A 21,494-nucleotide genomic window follows, 5' to 3' on the forward strand; every position below is an offset into this window, starting at 1 on the left:
TTACTCATATTTAGGCCTAAATATTTTTCACATTTTATCACTTTGGAGCAACAAACCCAATTTAATCTTATTGGGATTTGATGTGATGAATTTTTGACGATTTTAGCAGCTCCTCCAGAGTTACATTGGATACCTTGGATGCTTGTCTTTGCCCAGCCTGTCCGTTTAGGTCGGAGATTGGCAACCCGCGGCTCAGGAGCTGCATGAAGCTCTTTAGCATCCCCCTTGCGGCTCCCTGGAGATTTTTCAGAAATTTATGAAAATTGATTTTTAAATTTTTAAAACTGAATTATGTTTTCCAATGCTGTAAACAATAATTTGCGTCATAGCCATAGAGATTAGTGGTCATAACTTGCAACCAGCGTGGCACGGTGCCAGGCAAACCATGCTGCAGGGTGTCTCTCGGACCTTGGATCCCAAAGGGAAAAAAGGAAGATAGCTGATGAGAAAAGAGGATTCAAAGAAGGGAGCGACTCATTTGCTTTCATTATCAATGGGGAAGGATTGCCTGCATTTTTGCTTTGTAATGAGAGGTTGTCAAAAACTTAAAAAAAAAATTTGAAAAGGCATTTCCAGAGAAGGCTAAATATGCAGCCAACCACCAAGCTGGGAGTGAGAGAAAAAGTGTGATTGCAGAACTTCTGGATGAATTAGAGGAGCGCAAAGATAGATTTAAGAAGTGGATTGCATCTCCAAACTCCACTACTGCTGATCGTTTTGTTTCAAGGATGGAAAACCCTCCACAGATCAAACAGGTAGCACTCTGACGCAGGGATGTGAACTTTCTTCCATTTTTTCCCCAAATCCTAAAAATATAAATCACACCAAGGAACAATGGTGACGGAGGATGTGGTATTTCAAGGTTAGAGAGCTCTGCTCTGATGGATGTCAGTTCCTGCTTGGTTCCTCATGACTCAATCAACTCCTCCTAACAGAAACACATCCACCATAAAAAGATTCATTTATTGAGTTTCTCTAATTTCATCAATGCAAAAAAAACTTAAATCCCGCGGTAAAGGGCGATGAAGCGGCGAGCGGTGAATTCCACCCAGTGAGAGCGTTCACTGCTCCTAACTCACCTCATGCTGCTATGTGACATTTGCTCCAGGATAAACATTTAACCATGAATGCTTATTATATTTTTAAGCCCACATAGTCCTTTTCTATAGTGGGATAATACACTTAGAGCCCATGTTGCCATACGAGGCATATAGAAGACTTTTACATTTTTGTGGCTCCAGACAGATTTATTTTATTTTATTTTTTTGTTCAATATGGCTCTTTGAGCAGTTTGGGTTGCCGACCCCTGGTTTAGGTGGATGTGCATCTCTTGGTGGGTTTGAAGATATGGCAGACTCTTTATTCAGATGATTGAAGGCTCAGGGAGATGATCCTAACTTTAGTTTTATTATAACCGTACTGAACTTTAAACTTCTTATTTCTGACCTGGTTGCTGTGTTTCTTACAACCTCTGACATTTTGAGCAAACAGCAGTAATATGAACCTTATTTTGTTCTTTAAATTCAGAATTATATACGTTAGCCTATCATATAAAACCCCAACATAATGCAGGGAGCTTTGCTTGAGGTGTGAAATTTTTTGCCAGGCGTTGAATGTACTGTATGTGCAGCAGCTGGTTTCGGTTGCAGCTTTTTATTTCACGTTATAATCAACACAATCAGGGTAGATAATTGAGATCAATTAGCAGGACTGTGAAGGAGGCATGTCAGCGAATCTGTGCTGATGATGTCTAAACAGGCAGTGCTTTAAGGTAATTGGTGTGACAGTGATGATTATGAACCTTTTAACTCTCTGCTTGTCTGTCACCTCCAGCTGACCGGCCTATTTCAGTTCACGGTGCGGCTGCTCACCGAAACCGAAGCTCGCTTTACATCCGTTGAAAGGATAAATCACTATATAAAGGTAAGGGGTGTTCATTTTTTCACAGCAGTTAACCAGAAAGACAGAGCAGTTTAGCTGGTATGTCCCCATGTGTATTTTTTTTGGGGGGGGGTTGTGTCCATGTAATCTGTTCACCCTTCATATCACATTCCAGAACTTGTCTCCCATTTCACAACCTCTTCCTCTTTAGCGCAAAAAGAAAAAGCTTATCAAGTAGAAATCACTGCAGATCAGTTGGGGGGGGGCTCACCCCCTCTTAAGGAATTCAGTGATTCATTGCAGATACCATCGCCTCTTCTTATCTCAGACCCTTGACAGTGAAGCACCCAGACAGAGTCCTGAGGCAGCCACTCCTGCCCCCTCCTGGCCTCAGCAGGGAAAGATGAGCTTCCAGGATGTGAACATGCGTTATCGAGATCATCTGCCACTGGTGCTTAAGAACCTGTCATTTACCGTTTTCCCCGAAGAGACCATCGGCATCGTAGGCCGTACAGGATCAGGTACAGCTGACCTTCTCTGTTCCTTTAGCCTGCAGCGTTCCCACCTCACATTTATATCTTTGTTTCAACATGTCCACTTTTGTCAGCACAGCATCTTTTTTTTTATGTGTGTTTGCAGGGAAGTCCTCCCTGGCTGTAGCTCTGTTCAGGCTTGTGGAGCTCAGTGCTGGCTCTATAGTCATTGATGGGATCAATATTGCACAGATTGGCCTGGATGACCTGCGGAGCAAGCTGGCCATCATTCCCCAGGAGCCCGTACTCTTCATTGGTACCATCAGGTAATCCAGTCACAATCAGTTAATCACCATCCTGAGATGTATCATTTGTTTTGCATTAAAAAAGGTAATCTTTTGGCTTTCTGAGGTTACAATACGTGTTTAATTAGTTGAGAAATAATTTTCATGTTCTCATAATCGATTATATCATGTAGGACCGTATAGGTGCAGCTCAATAGATCAGCTTCTTACTGAAAAGAGTGCCTTTCAGAAATATCAAAAAATACACATAGAGTATATATCTAGAGCATTTATTTCTGCTTCTCAGGTCATTTGAATATTACATAAGATCAATCAATGTGATGCTCAGCTTACATATTGTCCTATAAAAAGCTAGTGTACATCATAGTTTAAGCATGAATCAATGATTTAATCAGCATCATATTGATGTTTCCCAACGTTTTCCTCTGCTGTATCTCATCTTCTTCCTGACAAAACCTCCATAGTTTCTTAGATCAAATTAGACTGGTGTTAAGGTCGGGTGTGTTTGCTGAGCCAGTGACACAGGGATACAATGGTCATTAAAATAGGTGTTAGTACAGTGTGGTCAAGAGTCATCTCCTGCCTGAAAATCTAATGATCACCCCCATAAAGCCTGTCAGCAGACTGAAGAATAAAGTGCCCCTAGATTTCCTGGTAGAATCTCAACCTTAAGGGCTGATTATACTCCCCGCAGCAGTGAGTCGCAGCGAGCTTGTCGCAGATATTTTTGATTTCTGCCCAATTTTGAAGCGTTGTCTGCGCTTTGTTATTCTACAACACAATGCAAGAGGGACAATCACAAACTAGCTGTGGGTCAAGATACGGCGGAGGTGGTGAGGAAGTAGAAAAACGCTAGGGGAAAGTTTGTGCGACAACGGAGCGACACGAGGGTGAAAAAGAGCGGGGATCCAGGTGGAAAAAGGGTCCCAGCATTCTCGCGCACCTCGCTCTTCTAGCCGGTCTAACTTCATCAGTCGTTTTCCGCAATAGCGGTCATATCAACAGTGCTGGTCCAAAATTGAATACACATGAAGAAAGTAGATTTGATAATCAGTAATTCTGCATTCTTAAAAGAGTGAAACTTGTAGAGTCATATTCTTCATCTGCAAAACACGAAACTCATTTTCTCAGTATTGTTTAGTTTAGTTACATTTTCCTCAGACTTACATTTGACAACAATGAAATCCAAATTCATCATACAGAAAATGTTGAGAATATTGATGAAACTTATCAGAAATGAAGACTCTGGCACCTGCTATCAGCCCAATTTAATCAAAAAACCCATTAACCTCTTCTCTATGGATCTATTGGTCTGTATTAGACGTAAACGATATTCTGATTGGGGTATATAGAATACTGAATTGAATGTCCTAAAAAGAACGAGCATCGTTAACCTTGCCTTAAGGAGTGGCACTAAAAAGCTCAAGTCGCCAAGCGGCTGGTGCTGTTCCAAAATCCTCAGTGTCCACGTACTTAATGAGTTCATTGTGCGCAGGGAAATTGTTTAAAAGCATGTGTGAAAAGAGTTGTTACAAACACTAAATATAACTAACCTGATTGACTGATCTTAAAACAAAAACCTTCAAAAGGGTTGTAATTCAGAAAAAGCTGGACAGCATCTTTGTGAAGTCCTTCAAGCAAAAATAGGAAACGTATAAAGAATCTTCTATGTAATGTCTTTAGATAGCAAGACTCTTTATAATCTAATGACAGCAGTAGAAGCATCTTGTGTAGATTAATGAGACTTATTTCATTGTTGTTATGTTTCTCTTAAGGAAATTTGACACCTTGGAAATCAATGTTGCAGATCTGGAGAGAAAAGAAAAGAAGGGCATTATACACGTTGTTGGATAAGTCCAGCGCAAAGTTTCTCACAGTCCTGTGTGGTTGTCTAGGGTTGCCATGCTCATCTCTGGTGTGGGAACCAGATGATATTTCGTAGAAGGAGTCCTGTGGCCAACCCAGGCAACACACAGGAAGTTTTGCACTTCATGCTTCCATGCAGCTGACATCCCACTTTTCTGGATGATGCGATGATCTGTTCATTATAATCAAACCCGCTTGCACTTGCAATGCACCACTAGTTTGGCCAAACTTAGGGACAGCACAGTACTATGTTTTAGAGGACTTAATAGTTAATCCTGTTTCCTTATTGCTCATGTCCTGAAACTCTGCTATCTTACTGCGTAACCCCATCGACAGAAATCTATAGGGGAATTGCAGTGCGTTATGGCAAGCTGCAATACACCACACCCAACAACAGTGATGAGCTACAAGCCAGTCATTTGACAACGGCAGTGTGTAGAAAACAACCTTGGCAGATGCCACAACCTTGTGACTTCATGACCACAGCCCATTCTGCTGTAAATACCAGGCAAAAGGAGAACTAAATTCGAGATGTTCCACTGTCTCATACTGTTCATGTCATACTTTTAGTTGGAACTTTAATGAAAATACTTTTTTTATAATGTGTAATATTTCTAATTTCTGTTGGTCTTAGTAATCTTAGCTTAGTTGCATGTAACACAAAATTCAAATAAAATTGAAAATATGAAGTTTATATGTAAAGTATGATTAATATACAAGTTTCATATTAAATGGATATTTATTGAAATAATTTACTTTTTCATGAACAAGCCAGTAAGGTACCAAACATGAAATACACATGAGAGAGCAGATGTAGATTTGACCAATCAGAGGCCACCTGTCTGCGGCACTGTCTGCGGTCACCTATAATTTGGGTAGGTGCACCAGAGTGTTTGCAGAGGGAGGGTGGGGGCAGATCTGCGTTTACTGCAACACACGTAGAGGACCTGGTTTCTCAGTATTAATCAGCCTTTAGCTTTAAGTAGCTACAGTCCTCCACCTTCCTTCAGACTCTGAGCCTTTGATTTCAAATGAAATGCAAAATTCACATTAAAGAAGAGACTGTTGAGAAACATTTGATGTTTTTAATCCTTATCAGGAAAGAAAATCAATGGCACCTTGCAGTCAGCCAGGATTCCTTAGATCGAAAAAAAACCATTAACCAATCTGTCTCTATGATCTGATTGTGTCTGTAATTAGACGTAAACAGATATGTCTTGTGAATTGGGGGTATATAAATAAACTGAATTGATGTCTTAAATAAAGGAAAAGAGCAGTTTAACTCATGCCCTTAATTCTCCATGGATGTTGGCTCTAAAAGCTCAGAGTCCGTCCAGTCGGCTTTTGGTGAATCCTCCTCAAGTTTGCGTCAAAATCCTGTCAGATGCCGTTATCCTCGTTACTTATGAGTTTTTTTTTTTTCATTTGCCGCATGTTTTTCTTTGACTCAACTTTGCTTTTATAGCTTCAGCTATGCTGATAGGCAGTCTGTTATTAAAACACTTAAATATAACTTAACTGATTGACTGATCATTAAAACATTTACTAAGACCTTAGATAGAGGTTTATATACATGGAAATAAGCTGCAGCTCTTTCTTCTAAGTCCTTCAATGCAAAAAATAGGAAAATGCTTATATCCCCAAATCCTTCTATGTAATGTTTTAGATACGCAGAGGACCTGCATTTATAATTTTAATGTCAGCAGTAGACTGCATTTGTTAGATTAATGAGACTTATTTCATTGTTGTTATGATTTCTCTTCCACCAGGAGCAACTTAGACCCCTGGGATCAATATTCTGATTTGCAGATCTGGGAAGCTCTTGAGAAAACGCACATTAAAGAAATGGTGAGTTATATAATCGATATGTTGGGAATTACACGTTCCACAGCAGCAAAAGTTTTCCTCATAGTTTGGCTCTTGTGTGGCTCTGACTCTCCACAGGTCTGCCAGCTGCCTCATTCCCTTCACTCAGAGGTGACGGAGAACGGAGAGAACTTCTCGGTGGGAGAACGGCAGCTCCTCTGTGTGGCCAGAGCCCTCCTGAGGAACAGCAAGGTGTTGATTGCATTATGCTGCCATCTTTTATTTACATCCTCATCTTTTTTTTTCCTCCTCTGGATGAGGGATGATCTCCTCTGCTTCAGTTAATGAGAAAATAAAAGCCAGCTTTCATCTTGTTTTCAATAGGATACCAGTGCCACCTAGTGTTGGTACCTTAAACTGTAGGGCATCAGCAGCACAGATACTAATGTTGTAGAGTGGAGTCTTTAATAAATTAAGCAGCAGGTTTCTCTCTTGTCTCATTGTTTCTCTGAAACTCTGCTTAGATTCTTATACTGGACGAGGCTACGGCGGCCATCGACACAGAGACGGATCGCCTCATCCAGGAGACCATTCGCAGTGCGTTTGGCAGCTGCACCACTCTCATCATCGCACATCGTCTCAACACAGTGATGAGCTGCAGCAGGGTCATGGTGCTTGACAACGGCCAGGTGTGTAGAAAACTAACCGTTGGCTGAAGCCCAACCTTGTGACTTTCAGCTGGTGAATACAAGGTCCCTTTCTGCTTCAAAACAACCTGTAAGGCATAAAGAGAACATGAAATGTCAAGATGTTCCACCTGATTCATGCGGTTATGGCGCTATTTATGGAGAGCTTTAATGATTTACTTTTTTTATCAGGATGAAATGGATAACATTATCTCAAGTCTTGTGGTCTTAGGTAATCCTAGCTCTAGCTTTGGCCATCTCAACACAAACATGTCAAATACAGAATTTGAGTCTGAAGTTAATAGACACCCATTGTTCATCAGAGTTTCATATAGATGCTGTTTTATTTCTTTATTTTTGGAATATATTAAGTACTTTTTGTATACTTTCTAATCCATATAGGATCAGTATTATACAGACTGATTGAAATATGTAAAGACACCCTGACATATGTTGGTACTGATGCACGACAGTGACTTGCAGAGAAACCACAAGATTTTTGCCACCATTGGCAAACCTCTGACTGCAGATTTTGACATTTTTGACTACAAATGGCTGAGCTTATTTAAATGGGTTAACACAAGGACTTCCTTCTTTAGGCCAAGGTGTGAGTTATTCAGAAGGTTCATATCTAACCTTCTTTATCCGTGTTTGAATTTATTTAAATGAGTTTCTGGGAGGTTCAGTTGGAGCACCCAATACACCCTCTGAAGTAAAGACATTAGTCAGGATGTTTAAAAACAATCTAGGAATCAACAAGGCTCAGGTTGATCAAACATGAAAAAAAACAAAAACAAACAAACATGAAAAGTTTAAACACCAGTGTTTAGTGAACTGATAAGAACCCGTTTCGGTCCTGAAATCAATTGCAGCCCTTGTGAAGAACCCAAATCTGAACCAGTTCAATTAAAAAAAAATTTAATGGATCAAAGGGAAAGCAAAATTTCATAGTACATACTGTGTACCTTTCTATAGTAGAGCCAGAATGTATACAAAGGTGTGTTTTGCAGCAGATGTGGAAAAGCCTCATTTGTTTGGTTACTGTCTTGTGGAAAGATGCACACAGTTTTCCTCTTAGATCGATGAATCTTTTTTAGAAATTCTTAAAGTCATGTTGAAGGCCCATTTCACTGAATGTAGTACTGTTGCTATGGACATAGTATTAAATATCAATAAGACAGGATCAGCCCAGGATATGTGTCCAAATATCAGTGAAAGTGTATATGTGGGCATGAGTGCATTACATAAAGTTGAAAAAATTATAAATAAATAAATGTAATTATTTGCTGCTAGATCTTTGTGTTGTTAGATGTTGTCTGGGCCAACTAATTGAGGCCAACTAATTGATTAAAAAGCCCCATATTAGCATGGCATTCATGCTGATGATGTGTGTACGGAAAAATGCATCTCTGCGTGTCCAAAAGATCATTATTAGGAAATAAACCATATTATAAAAAGTAAAGCTAGATATATCCAGCTACACATTGAAGTCTGTGTCCTTCAACAAAGCCCGGCAATATTTTTAACATATTGAAATTTTCTTTTGCGAGGTTCCAATAGATTTATTGCATCGATGCTAATCGTGTCTTATCTGTTTCTCACTCTCAGATTCTGGAGTTCGACTCGCCGGCAGCCCTGCTCGCAAATGAGAACTCTAGATTTCGAGCCATGATAGAGGCGTCAGACAGCAGTCGAAGCAGATGAATTAAAAATAAAAAACTCTGAAGATGGGAGCCATGATTCCTAAAAAAAATATATATATATGCAAAAAAATCACTCACATTAAAACATACATGCACATCAGAGAGCCTGGGACTGTGTTTAAACATTAAACACATCCAGTATACAAATTAAAATTCAGCTAACTCCTGCTGATTATTGCGGTGTAATAGGTTATTTCCTAAAGGCCAAATAATTAACTCAGACAATAGCACTTTATGTTTGATGTGGTGCTTCCTTTTTCCGTTGGAGGTCAGTTAGTCAGAGCTTTAGTCTCTTGTTGCTCAATCCTCAGAGTGCAGTAATCTACTGCTAAATCAGAGAATAACAATATTTGCTGTTACAGTCTGATATTTACAAGGAATTTGTTTGTTTTTTGTTTAAAGAGCGTGTTTCAAAGAAAACATCTGTTATTTATTTTAAGCTTTTTTTTCTGCTCTGTTCGGTTAAAAAAAACCCATTTTATTTTGTTGCAGACTAATACAGAAATTATTGTTATCTAGCTTTGAGTTGTTAATACTTTCAGGTTATATGAAGGAATCAGCCATGTTTTCATACTTTCTAAGACTATTTCCAAGTACAGTACTGTGATTTGAAGTGAGCTTAAGCTTCCGAATGCTGGAATTTAAAATCTGCACCTTTTTTATTCTATTTTCGGTGGTCTGGAGGCACAGTATGTCGTTTTAAAAAATGTGAGGATTTTAGACGACTGCCTTATAGTGAAATACATGCTGAACAATCAAGAACAGTGCAATAATGCTTTGATACTTTTTCAAGATTGCCTTTATACACTTGAGATTGTTATGCTGCAATAATTTTGTTAAATATCAGATTTCTAATATAATGTTTTTTAATAAAATGTTTACATAAATGAGAGTGTCTAGTGGTTATTATACTGTGCCATGCAGAAATGTTTTTCCACGTCGTTTTTATATGGATTTAGTGTGATAGACCAAAAGCGTCATGGATCACTGTGACGTCGGCATAAGAAATAAAAATTACAATTTCGAGCTACTTTACAGAAACGACATCAGCAGAAACCTGGCTGGCTGAGTAGAGCTAAGTCTGCGAAGAGGAACATGCTCAGAAGTGTGTATCAGTCAAACTAAACTGTGTAAAACCCTTATCTCAAGGCGACTCTGACAAGGATCTGCTCACACCCTCCTCAGCACCACTAAACCAAGAAATCCACTTGTTCAGCCTTTGAGATCAACACCAGGAGTAATAACATCTGCACTGCATGACCTGCAGGGTGGAGGCTCATTCCTGCTGCAGAAAAACCAAATAACGCTGAGTTTTAAAGCTAAGGTTTTTACTTTTGTTTTTATTAGAGTTAGAAAATTGTCAAAATCCAAAGCCAGAGTTGTTGTTTTTTTTCTTTTTCAGTTCAATTCAAAAATACTTTATTAATCTAAAATGGAAATTAAATGTGTTAACTCATCTGATTTTTTTTTTTTTTTCACTAAGTTGTTGTACGGTAGGTGTTGATAGCTGTATGATCTGTAGTGGTCTGTTATATTGGAACTGGAGAAGCTTTTGACTGAAGACACTGTTGCAGTTTAACATTCTGGTGAAGATGAAGCTCAAAGTAATGCTCTAAGTAATGCTCTAACCTTCTAGGAGACTTAGTGAAGGATTTCTCGAGGCCAATTCTTGAACAGTCCCGCCTGGACGCTTTGGGGATCTTAAGGGTAAATTTTCATGAACCCTGGCAAAGTTGCCTAAAATTTCCTCAAATTGTTTGACAGAATACACTCTGGGGATCGCTCCACTCTCTCTGTGACATCAGCTGCACTGGATAAAAAAACTGGAATATTTTCTAAAGTGTAAATAGGCTCTTTAAAGACTACAAACTTAATTAGTTAATGTTCTACTCATGTTCTTCAGCTGGAATGGATTTACTTCTCCAATAATCATCCAGCTGTGTTTGAATGACTGTTTTTCTATTTAGAGTAAGAGCTAAACAAGACAAATCAAGTGGATTGTATTTGTCTGGCAGATCAATGTAAAGTAGTGCACAAGCGAAGGGATATTCTTCATAGTTTACTCATTGTTTTATGAACAAAAATCTAAAAATATTCATATTCAGTTCTCTTTACCCTAACATTCCTAAATTAAATCCAGTAACAAAAAAGTTTCATTAATTTACATCCCAGCCTTTGAACATTTCAGAGCATGGATTCTTAGACTACTTTTATTTGTTTTGTACAGCTTTTGTGAGATTTCCATTTTCTAAAGTGCAGCAGTGATCAAATGTCAACCGTGTGGGAGAAAAAACATTGTACAAAAAAGAAAAAGGCACTAATATGGAAGTACAGAGCATTAAATATGTATGGTGCAATTATGCAGTGATTTGGTTTGATGTCAGTTTGATGCAGAGTCTTTGACATGATTTAGAGTTTTCTCAACAGTTCAGCTGTCTGAATGCGGAGCTGTTTTGGAATCTGCTGGTCCTGCATTGGTCCTGCATTGAATGTTGCGAAGTCAGAGACCTGGGAAGACACTTTGGCAACAGGAGAATTATAAACCATGCAATCCACAAATCATTGTTGTTCATAACAAACTGGCTGCAGGGAGACTTCTTTGTCTCATTTCTTTCACCAACTTTCCTCTTGCCAGGAATTTATAAAGGACAGATTTGAGGAGAGTGGAGCCAATTATCCAATGGATCAAAACCTGCTAGTTCATCTCAGTAAGGAAATCTTGTCTTGTTGGTTTTGCAGATAAGAAGCCCCTTCCTTTTTAAGACGACGCATTCAAGGCTTCTTCATGATCTGGTCAAAGCATGGGCAATATTTGTGAATCCTAACTCCTCTCTGACATTTCCGCTACCGTATTCCTGATCCTGATGGTGCTGTTTGTTCTCCAATATTTTAACAAATCTCATAAGCCTTCACGAGAATCTGTACATTGGAGATTAAATGAAAACACAGACACATGCCATATGTTAATGAGGTGCTTTTACATAACACTATAATACATTTTTAAGACCAGGTAATATATGAATATATTTTTTTTATATTACATTCAATAATTTAGTGCTTTGTGTGCCTGGCATAAAAAATATAATTAAGTTAAAGTTGTAGCCTAATACCCCAGGTGTTATACATTATAATCTTATTAAACGTTTTATTAATTTCACTTAGTGAAATAATTTATGGCTTACTTAGAAACTGGGTGATATTTTCAAACATTTATCTCTTTTAATCATGATGGTTTTCAAGTTTCAGCAAGATAATACATGCTTGAAAACAGTTATTTAAACCTAACGCAAATTGGACTTATTTTGTGCTCCTTTACTTTGAAGTTAGGGTCTGAAAGCATCCCGGAAGCCTCCCTCCGTCTGTTTGTTTGCAGGCCCGGCTGAGCTCAGCCTGCTGGGGAGGAGGGAAGCTCCGGTTGTGATGCCCCTGGATGATGGCTGCTTTTGGGATCTTAAGTTACGAACACCGGCCTTTAAAGCGGTCCCGTCTGGGGCCTCCGGACGTCTATCCCCAGGATCCGAGGCAAAAAGAGGTACGACCTTTGCTTTATGAGATTTAAAAACCCAGGGTTATTTTTTTGGCCAAGGAAAATACTGAACAGAGCAGTGGAGCTAGGTAGCTAGCTAGCACCAGTTAGCCCGTTTAGCAGCAGCTAGCTGGTAGCAGCTAGCCCGTGTAGCAGCCGCTTTGGGCCTCTCGGTAACAATAAGCAGCAGCAGCTCCTGTCTGGCAGCCTGTAAACTAGCTCTGTCCGGCTTAAGTTTGGAAAAACAACCCGCTTCTTTTATGGCTCGGTCAGTTTAGTCTGCGCTTCAGCTAATACTTATTAGGACAAATAAATATTCTACTGTTTTGTGATGGAAAACATTAGCGGTCGGGGATTTAAATTATACGCGACTTGTTGTTGTTTATTTTTGTTATTTAACTGGTACACTTTGGCGTTAGCTACGTCTGCTAATTTTACCCTTTAAAATATTTCTGGCATGCTTTAAAATAAGTGGTTAATTTGAATTGATATTTGGAAAGAAAATAGCTAATTAATTTGACATGTAGCTGATACAGTGAGTGCATAGAGACTGAATAAGCTCAATCAACATTTAGCTTCAGGTGTTTATTGGTTTAATTTTTGGGGTGGCGATAAATCGCATTTTTGTCTGTTTAGTGAGAAAGCATTTCTGGATACTGGCAGCAGTGTTTCGGTTTCCTGGTTAACCCTTTTGCACCGAACAAAATTAGAGACTTAACCACAAACCCTGCAGATTCCTGCTGTTTTGGCTCTCTTGTATCTAATGTATATAACAAACTTTTAAATCTCAGATGAACTGTTACAATAAGCAATTTTTTTTATTATTATACTTTTATTTAAAACAGAGACTCACTTTTTTCCCCACAGAACTCCATTAAGTAAATCTATGCCTATAAATAACGATTATGTTTCTAATCGATTAATCTGTTGATCTTGTTTTTTTTTTAGATTAATCAATTAGTGATTGGATAGGAAGGTTACCTAAAGAAATTTTTTACAGAATATATATATATATATATATATATATATATTCTTAGAAAATCTAAATTTGAAGAGTTTAATTGGAGGAAAAGACAAGACCATATTACATTTCTAACATTAAAATATATATGTATGTATTTCATGGTAAAAATTAATGTCAATGTCAACAACAAAAAATGACCACTTGCCCTAATATATTAAGAGAAACAAAGATAGTTCTTCTCTAAAAAAATTTATGAAAAACACGGAGTGAAAGAAACACATTTTTTTTGCTACAGGATAACCTTAAAGGTATTAATAGTGATACAGGCACTTACATTTTTTTTAACTTTGCTTATTAACTTTTTCACTTTTTAGCTTGGCTTTTTACATTTTTTTTCTTACCATAATAACTTCTTTCCACTTAATTTATCGTAGCTAATCTACCATTCAAGGGCTCATCTAATTGGTCAAATAGCACATACAGCCATGTAGCTTTTCTGAATGGCTGGATATAAATCTTGTGCTTCTAGACATCAGAGGGATGGGGGGTTCCATTTGTAACCCCCAGATTCCACATTCTCCGTCACTGCTCAGCTCCTACATCCCTTGGTACTTAGTCATGTTAATCAATGAGAACTATTCCCTATCCACCGCTACTCCTCCAAACGTCATCGTCCATGTATATCTTCTCCGTCCATCAGCGTCAAAATATGCGGCCAGGATATTTTTTGTTGGAAGCCAGGGAGGTGATAATCCACAATGGCGATCACGCCAAACAGGAAAAGGAATGTTTGTCAAATTAAAATAGGGTAACAACAGATCAGTAAGTATAATTTGAGCAGAAATTTTATGTTCCCAAAAAAGAAGACAGTTCCAAGGGAACTCAGAGCGGAGCAAGACTAGAGGAACCACCGAGGCTGTGGGATTTGATTTGTGCAAGCTTTCTGGAACGGAGCAGTGGGGTGGTTATGGAAGATGTGGGATTTCGGGGTGACGGGTATGCAAGTGATCAAATATGGTAACTTGCCCTATAAAGGTGTGTGAGTGTGTATTATTATTAATTTTATATATATATACACACACACACACACAGGTATATGTTTGCAATCAGCTAAAGGCATGTTTAGTTTCTATACTCCAGTTAATGATTAATCAATGACTAAATTATTTGGCAATTATTTTGATAATCGATTATTCCAAATCAATCCAATTTACTGTTTCAGCCCTAAATCAAACCCCAAATTTATCAGCATTAAACAGCTTGTTTGTGTTACTGCTTCTCTGTCCACGCTTTAACTAGGCCACTCTAAAATCTTCATTTTTTTTTTTTTTTTACTGTCCAGATTTGAGCTTGTCTTCATGATTTTCTTTGTTCTCCAGCTGAATAACTCGAGACTGCTTGCATCTGAAGTTTTGAACTGAACTCAGCTTGTTTTTTGTCAGACACTTTTCGTGTGTGTCTATTAGTTTTTTACACCTAATATAAAATGACACCCACCATCACTGAAGCTCCACAGTCTCCCCACCCACGTTGGATTTCCATAATCATTAGAAATCATTAGTTTTGACATTGAAACTCTGTACTAGATGCAGTCTTTGTCCAGGACTCCTTCTTGTTTCTGAATTTTTGATCTAAGGCTGTCACGATAACCTCACTAAGGAAATATCGCAATATCAAGAAGCTCACCACGCTACAAAACCAGCCACCTCCATCACCATATCGTGGGAGAACAGTTGAGAAGGACATGATGGCAGCTGCACTGGTATCAAAGCCAAATGTTGCTTCGCCCTTTTGGGAGCATTTCAGTTTTCAGCCAAATGAAAAGGGGGAGCCAGACAATTTTAATGAGGCAATTTGTAAAATCTGTAGCAAAACTGTTCAAGTAAAACATGGAAACAACGAATTTAAGGGCTCATCTAGCTAGCTACCACCCAGCTGTTACGGTGGGGCTACCGCCGCCTTCTGCCACACAGAGTCGTGCGGCGGCTCATGTCGGTGCCAGCCAACAGCTTGAAGTCTGCGAAGCCTTTGCTCGAATCGCTAAGTACAGCAGACACAGTGACAGACATAAACGCCTAACAGCCGCTGTTACATGGTACCTGGTTGTAGAGACGGTGCCATTTTGTACTGTGGAGAAACCTGCATTCCGGTCACTCCTCCAAGCGCACCGTCCGAGAGGGTTTTCAGTGTGGCTGGAAATGTTTTCACCCCTCTCAGATCCTCTAAAACCGCATAAGGTTAACATGCCGGTTTTCCTTATCCTCAACAAGGACAGGGCTGAGCTTTAAATCACCGTCATTTGTTTGTGTGTGAATTAAGAATTATGGTGCCTGTTACATTTAACTTTGTATAGGCGCACTTAAGTAAAAAAAAAAAAAAAAAAAATGAAGAAATGAGGCATACATGTGCCATTACTGCCCTTTGATCTGCGTTCAATAACGTGTTATAAAATTGGCATGTCTTTTTTTTTTATAACTTTTTTTAATGTTTAAGCGCCATGTTTTAAAGGAAAGTTTGCCATGTAGTTGGTAATTTAACAATATACAAACACATTTGCGAAATGAATAGATTTGAATAAAGAAAAAAAGATGGTGCAATAATATGTCATATTGCAATATTTTGCCTCTTTGAATAATCGCAGGGGGAATTCCTCAACCGCGACAGCCCTATTTTGATCTCTGATTAAAATTGAGGGAAAACAATGTGTTAAAAACAGACCTAGGTTCTGTTTTGACCTCCTGGACCCTCAACCTTATACTCTGGCATTATATAAGGATGTTGAAGGCTTTGCCACTTTCCTTCTAATTATGCATGGGGGGTCTGGGACAGTGGGGGCTGCGTATTGGCGCAGTGGGTAGCACTGCACTTGCTTGCACGTTCAAGGTTTGTTGCCCTTCCTGGGGTCTTTCTGCATTGAGGCCCCATCCACACGAAGTCAAAACGAACACGAAACGCTAATATTTTTCAGAACGTTTGTCGTAAAGACGGAGACGTAAAATAAATGTGAGCGTCCACACGAATGCATGAAAACGCTGCAAAATGTATGCCAGGCCTGTAAGTGGCGCTGTGGTGCCAAAGCAAAAATAGGTGACGAAATGTTGGGCATGCGCACTAATATTTATACATGGTTGCCCTGCGGGTCCATTTTCGTGGTTCAGTCAAATTCAGGTGTTGAACTATGTCGTCGATATTGCTCTGTTCTTCCTGGAGATATTCCAGAAGAAGAAGATTCTGTTGTAAGCCCGACAGCAGGGTGAGTAGCATTAGCAGCAACGGCTTCATTGTTGTTGTGATACTGTTGCGCATGCATGTTTAGAGGCGACGCTATGACGCATGCGTGTAAGAAAAAAAATGCGGTTAGAGCTTAAAGATGGAAACGTGAAAACGGCGTTTCAAAATCTTCCCACTCTGAGGGCTGAATAAAAAAAAGATCGTTTACAGACCCCCAAAACGCTGGCTTCATATGGATGAGAGGCTGGTTTGGTGAAAAATTTGTGCGTTTAGGCCAGGGTTCGGCTTCGTGTGGACAGGGCCTGAGTTTGCATGTTCTCCCTGAGCATGCGTGGGTTCTCTCTGGCTTCCTCCCACAGTCCAATGTTTTTGGACTGTGGGAGGAAGGTTTGAGTTTGTGCATGAATGGTTGTTAGTCCCTTTTGTCTCTGTGTTGTCCTGTGATGGAATGGCGACCTGTCTAGGTTGGACCCCCGCCTCTCGCCCATTAACTGCTGGAGATAGGCACCACCCCCCCGTGATGGAAAATGGATGGATGCTCTTACTGTGGTTCACTTGTATGGTGGGAATGAAATGGTCCTTAATTGATATAATCTTCAATGGAAAATTTGTTACTTTCTGTTTGGTTCATTTTATTACTGTCTGATAGTAAAACCTTATAGGTGTTTGGGGAGAAAACTGATGAAATCTGCTGGAGTGTAAATATTCTTTACAAAATCACAAAAGAGGAATCGATGCTTTCACAAATTACAAACATGTGTTTCAAAGAATCGACTTGTTGACTGTGAATTTTGCTGATTTTATTTCCTGCCAATTTATTTTTATGTCTCATTGGGATTATACCTAAACAATGTTCAAGCTTCATCTTTTTAAACAGTCTCCATGTGTTAGCCAAATATGGGCGGCCATCTTTAATCCCAACAAAAAGAGAAGGAATTTGGAATTTTCCCCCCAAAAATTCTGAATATATCTTTCTGTTCAAAGTAGTTTCCTGCAATAAATACTTTCATAGCCTGGGCCGTGACGAGTTTGTGTCTGCCGACAGACTTGGTCATTCTTAGTCACTTTTTATCCGTCTGTTCATCCATTTATCATGTTTTCCAGTGTTTGGTATTTCCTTTATTCACCACCAATGGTACCAGCCTACTTTTTTTTTTTCCTCCCATAAACCATCATTTCAGAGAAATGCTTGTTTACAAACGGCCTCTTTGCATGCTGGCTAACAGAAGAGTTGAAGTGTTCATAAAGGATCATTTTTGCTGCTTTATATTTAGATCTTTTTGCTTTCAGCCGATTTTCTTTTATTCATTTTATTGACATGAACTCCTGTTCTCCCTCTTTTTAACATTTTTTTTTTTCTAAAAGAAATTGCATCTAAAATGAATTTCTCTGCAGGTTTTCCCTTTTGCAATCACCTCTGTTTTTCCAGGCTCTGTGTTATTTATCCCTTTTTAACAAACCTTTGTATTCCTCTTTGTTTTGACTTACAGATGTCTAGTTCAGGCTTTGTTTCAGTCGTGCAGCTAGCTGTAGCAGCTCAGAAGGGACTGAAACCATTCTTATTTTTGTTGTCATCCTTCAGCTGGTCCTATATTGTCTTATGAAGCCAGAACATGTTTGGTCTTTATTTGTGTTTGATAATAAATTAGATTTTTCTCAAACAGCAGCAATTCCCTTTTAATTTCAGGTCTTTTTATGTGGTTGACACACTTTTACACAATTCTTACTCTCCATTTAATTTAATGTGAACCTTTTTCTCTGTTTCAGGATGAGTTGACTGCTCTAAATGTAAAGCAGGGATTTAACAACCAGCCTGCTGTGTCTGGGGATGAACATGGCAGTGCCAAAAATGTCAACTTTAACCCCTCCAAGGTATTGATCAATCAGCCCGGTAAGAGTTGTGTTGAGTAATTTGATGATTTATCAGTTATGAATTTATTTCCTCACTGCTTTACAGATCAGCTCAAACTTCAGCAGCATCATCGCCGAGAAGCTGCACTTCATGACATTTGGAGATACAATAAAGCGCAAACCACATATCAACACCAAGGATAATTTTTGGCTTGTCACAGCGAGGTCACAGAGCTCAATCAACAACTGGTTTACAGATTTAGCTGGAACTAAACCGCTCACACAGTTGGCTAAAAAGGTGAGAACCTTTGGCTACTTGTTTTTTTTTTCGATCTTTGGTTACTTTAAATTTATCTAACATCATCAGGTGAAATGCCATCTCAACAACTTTGTCACCTTATCCAGTACTTGACCTTTACTTTAACTGGACCTACATATTTTCTTACAATCCAGAAAGCTCCCAAATGTTTGAAACTAAGGAAAGCCGCATCTAAAAACAGATTAAATATAATGACAGAGCATGTTGAGACGAGAGGAAGAGAAGAAAAACTAATGAAGTCTGAAGCCCGGTCTCATGATTTGACAGGCTTTATGCTGTGAAATCAAAGTTTCTATATTCAGCCCAGTCATTACATGTAAAAAACAAAAACAAAAAAAACATGCATACCTTAAATTATTGATCTATGGTATGTTTTGATTTTTCAGTTTCAAAATAGAACAGGAAATTCAATTCAGTTTATTTATATAGCAACAATTAAAAACACGTCATCTCAAGGCACTTCAACCAGATCATACAGTCAAATTGATTCAAAGTTTTCTATCTAAGAAAACCAGTTGATTGCATCGACTCATTGACTCGGATATAATCCCTCACACTAAGCATGCTTGTAGCGACAGTGGAGAGGAAAAACTCCCTTTTAACAGGAAGAAACCTCCAGCAGAACCAGGCTCAGTGTGAGCGGCCATCTGCTGAGACAAAAAGCAGAAATACAAAACAAAACTGTAAAAGGCGACCCCATCTAGGAAAAACACAGCCAGGTAGACGGGCTCTGAGCCAACTCCCATGTCACAGGATGAACAGAGCGCATCCACCCAGTCACAGAAACAGGACTACACTGGAAAAACAGTGTAATCAAACTTTTTATGGAAAAAAGGAACAATAATCACCTTTTCTCTTTTAAATGTTAAAATAAAGACATCTTTAATATTTTTGTTAGTGTACCATATTGGACGTTCTGGCGCTTTAAAGTTTAAGTCGGCACTAAAATTATGTATACTTGTTATTCTTAGAGGATGTTTTGACTTTTTAATAATACGAGCCTTATTTGTCTCTATTTTAAACTGGGCTAATTCATTGCTTTACTACTATGGAATCAGTGGTCTCTCTGATTTCCAGCTGCTGCTGCCACCAAAACCTTTTTAAGAAATGTAGATTATGGTCTGAGATTTCTACTGTCCTTTAGTTTTTTGCAAATGATGGAGGTTACATTAGCTGTGCCAACTGTCTAGTTGGTGTAATATCTCGAAACCGTTATAACCCTACATTTCTATTATTTAAGCTACATTTTGATGACATTATCCTGTTCGATCCTCCTAACCCCAACAATTGTTTCCATTTTCCCCCCGGTTTATACCTAACCCATTGATTCTGTTTTTTTTTTTGTTTTTTTTTTACAGATCTTTTTTATTTTTTTGGATTTGTTTGAATTTGTATTGTATAACCCTTACGACAGCCACGTTTTGAAGCAAAACTGGTATCATTGCAAGGGAAAGAAGTGGTACATTTAGTTGGGTTTAGATAAGCTAAAGGAAAAATCTAACAGGATTTTTATACATAGAGATTAGTTATACATATACATGTTTTTATTTAGGTTTTAAAATGTGAAAATTTTTAAAACAACATTTTGAAAAACATAAAGCAAAGAATGAGCCATACATTTTTTTAAATTTCTATTTATATGGATAGCAAATTGTAAAAGGGCTATAATTGTGTAGGATGGTACAGATATTGAAAGTTTAGTTAATCCATCCATTCATCCATCTCTTTATGGGATTTTCCTGGTTGTTGCCTTTAAAACAGGATTCTAAGTATAAACCTTGAAAATAGGTCACATAAAAACCAATAGAAAAAGGTTTTAGGTTTTTCCCTTTTTTAATGAGACACATTAGGATTTGTTTTTACTTGATGCTAAAGAGCCATGTCTTTTCCAGGTCCCTATTTTCAGCAAAAAGGAAGAGGTGTTTGGTTTCTTGGCAAAGTACTCGGTCCCAGTCATGCGTGCAGCATGGATGATCAAGATGACCTGTGCATATCATGCAGGTATCACAAATGCTAATGTCAAGAAGAGGCATGTGATGGATCCCTGTATCGGTGAGTCAAAAAAAAATCACGTCTTTTTGTTTTTTGGCAGATTTTAAGTCATTTTGGTTCATCTTAATTATGTGACTTTAAAATCCATTGTCGGTTGTTGTGTTTGTAGAATGGACCCAGATCATTACTAAATATCTACTGGAGCAACTTCAGAAGATCTCAGAGTTTTACCGACAGTTTCCCAGTCAGGGGTGTGGCTCCCCTCTTCCAGTTATGCCTGCAGATGTGGAGACGGCCACGAAGCAGTGGGAGTACAATGAAAAACTCGCCATGTTTATGTTTCAGGTACATTTAAATGTGGCACCTGTTTTTCTGCAGGAGTTACTGGATAGTGATTCATGATTAATATTTATTATCCTTTGGTCCATTTTGTTTTCTTTTCCTTTGTTGTTTTCTATCCACACATAATGTATAAATTTACTCAATTATTAGCAAATTAATTTCAAATGCAGCTCAGAAATTTCAGCACTGTTACCTGGAAAGTGAAGATTTTTTTTAGGGATGCACGATATAATCGGCCCCCTATCGGTATCGGCCTGTATCGGCCTTAAAACTGAATATCGGACATCGGCCACCCCACCGATATTTAACCTGATATTTGATCAGCTTCTGAGTTTCTAAAGTCTTAAAAAAAAAAAAAATAAAATATACTACTTCTTCTTCTTCCTCAAAAACTTCTTTTTTACAGACTTAAAAACTTCTAAAGACGAGGGAAAAAATATTGATACATTAAAATATCACAATATCTTTATATGCTGATATATTGCCATTTAAAAACACCATATCAATCTCTTTTACTAATGAAATATTGCTATATGTCATCGTTATGCT

General features: G+C 38.4%; 2 protein-coding genes across 2 annotated transcripts in view; both read left to right on the top strand.

The window, feature by feature from the left end:
- The window catches only part of wu:fb13g09 (multidrug resistance-associated protein 5), a 38,139-nt gene extending 29,385 nt beyond the window's left edge, over positions 1 to 8,754 (top strand). Inside the window, exons 23-29 of the mRNA XM_038281370.1 lie at positions 1,834 to 1,923; positions 2,210 to 2,402; positions 2,521 to 2,680; positions 6,295 to 6,373; positions 6,470 to 6,583; positions 6,856 to 7,020; positions 8,626 to 8,754. Coding sequence (XP_038137298.1) covers positions 1,834 to 1,923; positions 2,210 to 2,402; positions 2,521 to 2,680; positions 6,295 to 6,373; positions 6,470 to 6,583; positions 6,856 to 7,020; positions 8,626 to 8,721 — 897 coding nt within the window. The 3' untranslated portion in view covers positions 8,722 to 8,754. The remainder of the gene's footprint in view (positions 1 to 1,833; positions 1,924 to 2,209; positions 2,403 to 2,520; positions 2,681 to 6,294; positions 6,374 to 6,469; positions 6,584 to 6,855; positions 7,021 to 8,625) is intronic.
- Positions 8,755 to 12,088: 3,334 nt separating this feature from the next.
- The window catches only part of med12 (mediator complex subunit 12), a 40,007-nt gene continuing 30,601 nt past the window's right edge, over positions 12,089 to 21,494 (top strand). The window contains exons 1-5 of the mRNA XM_038281298.1: positions 12,089 to 12,252; positions 18,209 to 18,313; positions 18,399 to 18,590; positions 20,504 to 20,663; positions 20,773 to 20,948. Coding sequence (XP_038137226.1) covers positions 12,151 to 12,252; positions 18,209 to 18,313; positions 18,399 to 18,590; positions 20,504 to 20,663; positions 20,773 to 20,948 — 735 coding nt within the window. The 5' untranslated portion in view covers positions 12,089 to 12,150. The remainder of the gene's footprint in view (positions 12,253 to 18,208; positions 18,314 to 18,398; positions 18,591 to 20,503; positions 20,664 to 20,772; positions 20,949 to 21,494) is intronic.

Source organism: Cyprinodon tularosa, unplaced genomic scaffold (genome assembly GCF_016077235.1).
Source record: "Cyprinodon tularosa strain WSP-4 unplaced genomic scaffold, ASM1607723v1 ctg17, whole genome shotgun sequence".
Taxonomy (NCBI): domain Eukaryota; kingdom Metazoa; phylum Chordata; class Actinopteri; order Cyprinodontiformes; family Cyprinodontidae; genus Cyprinodon; species Cyprinodon tularosa.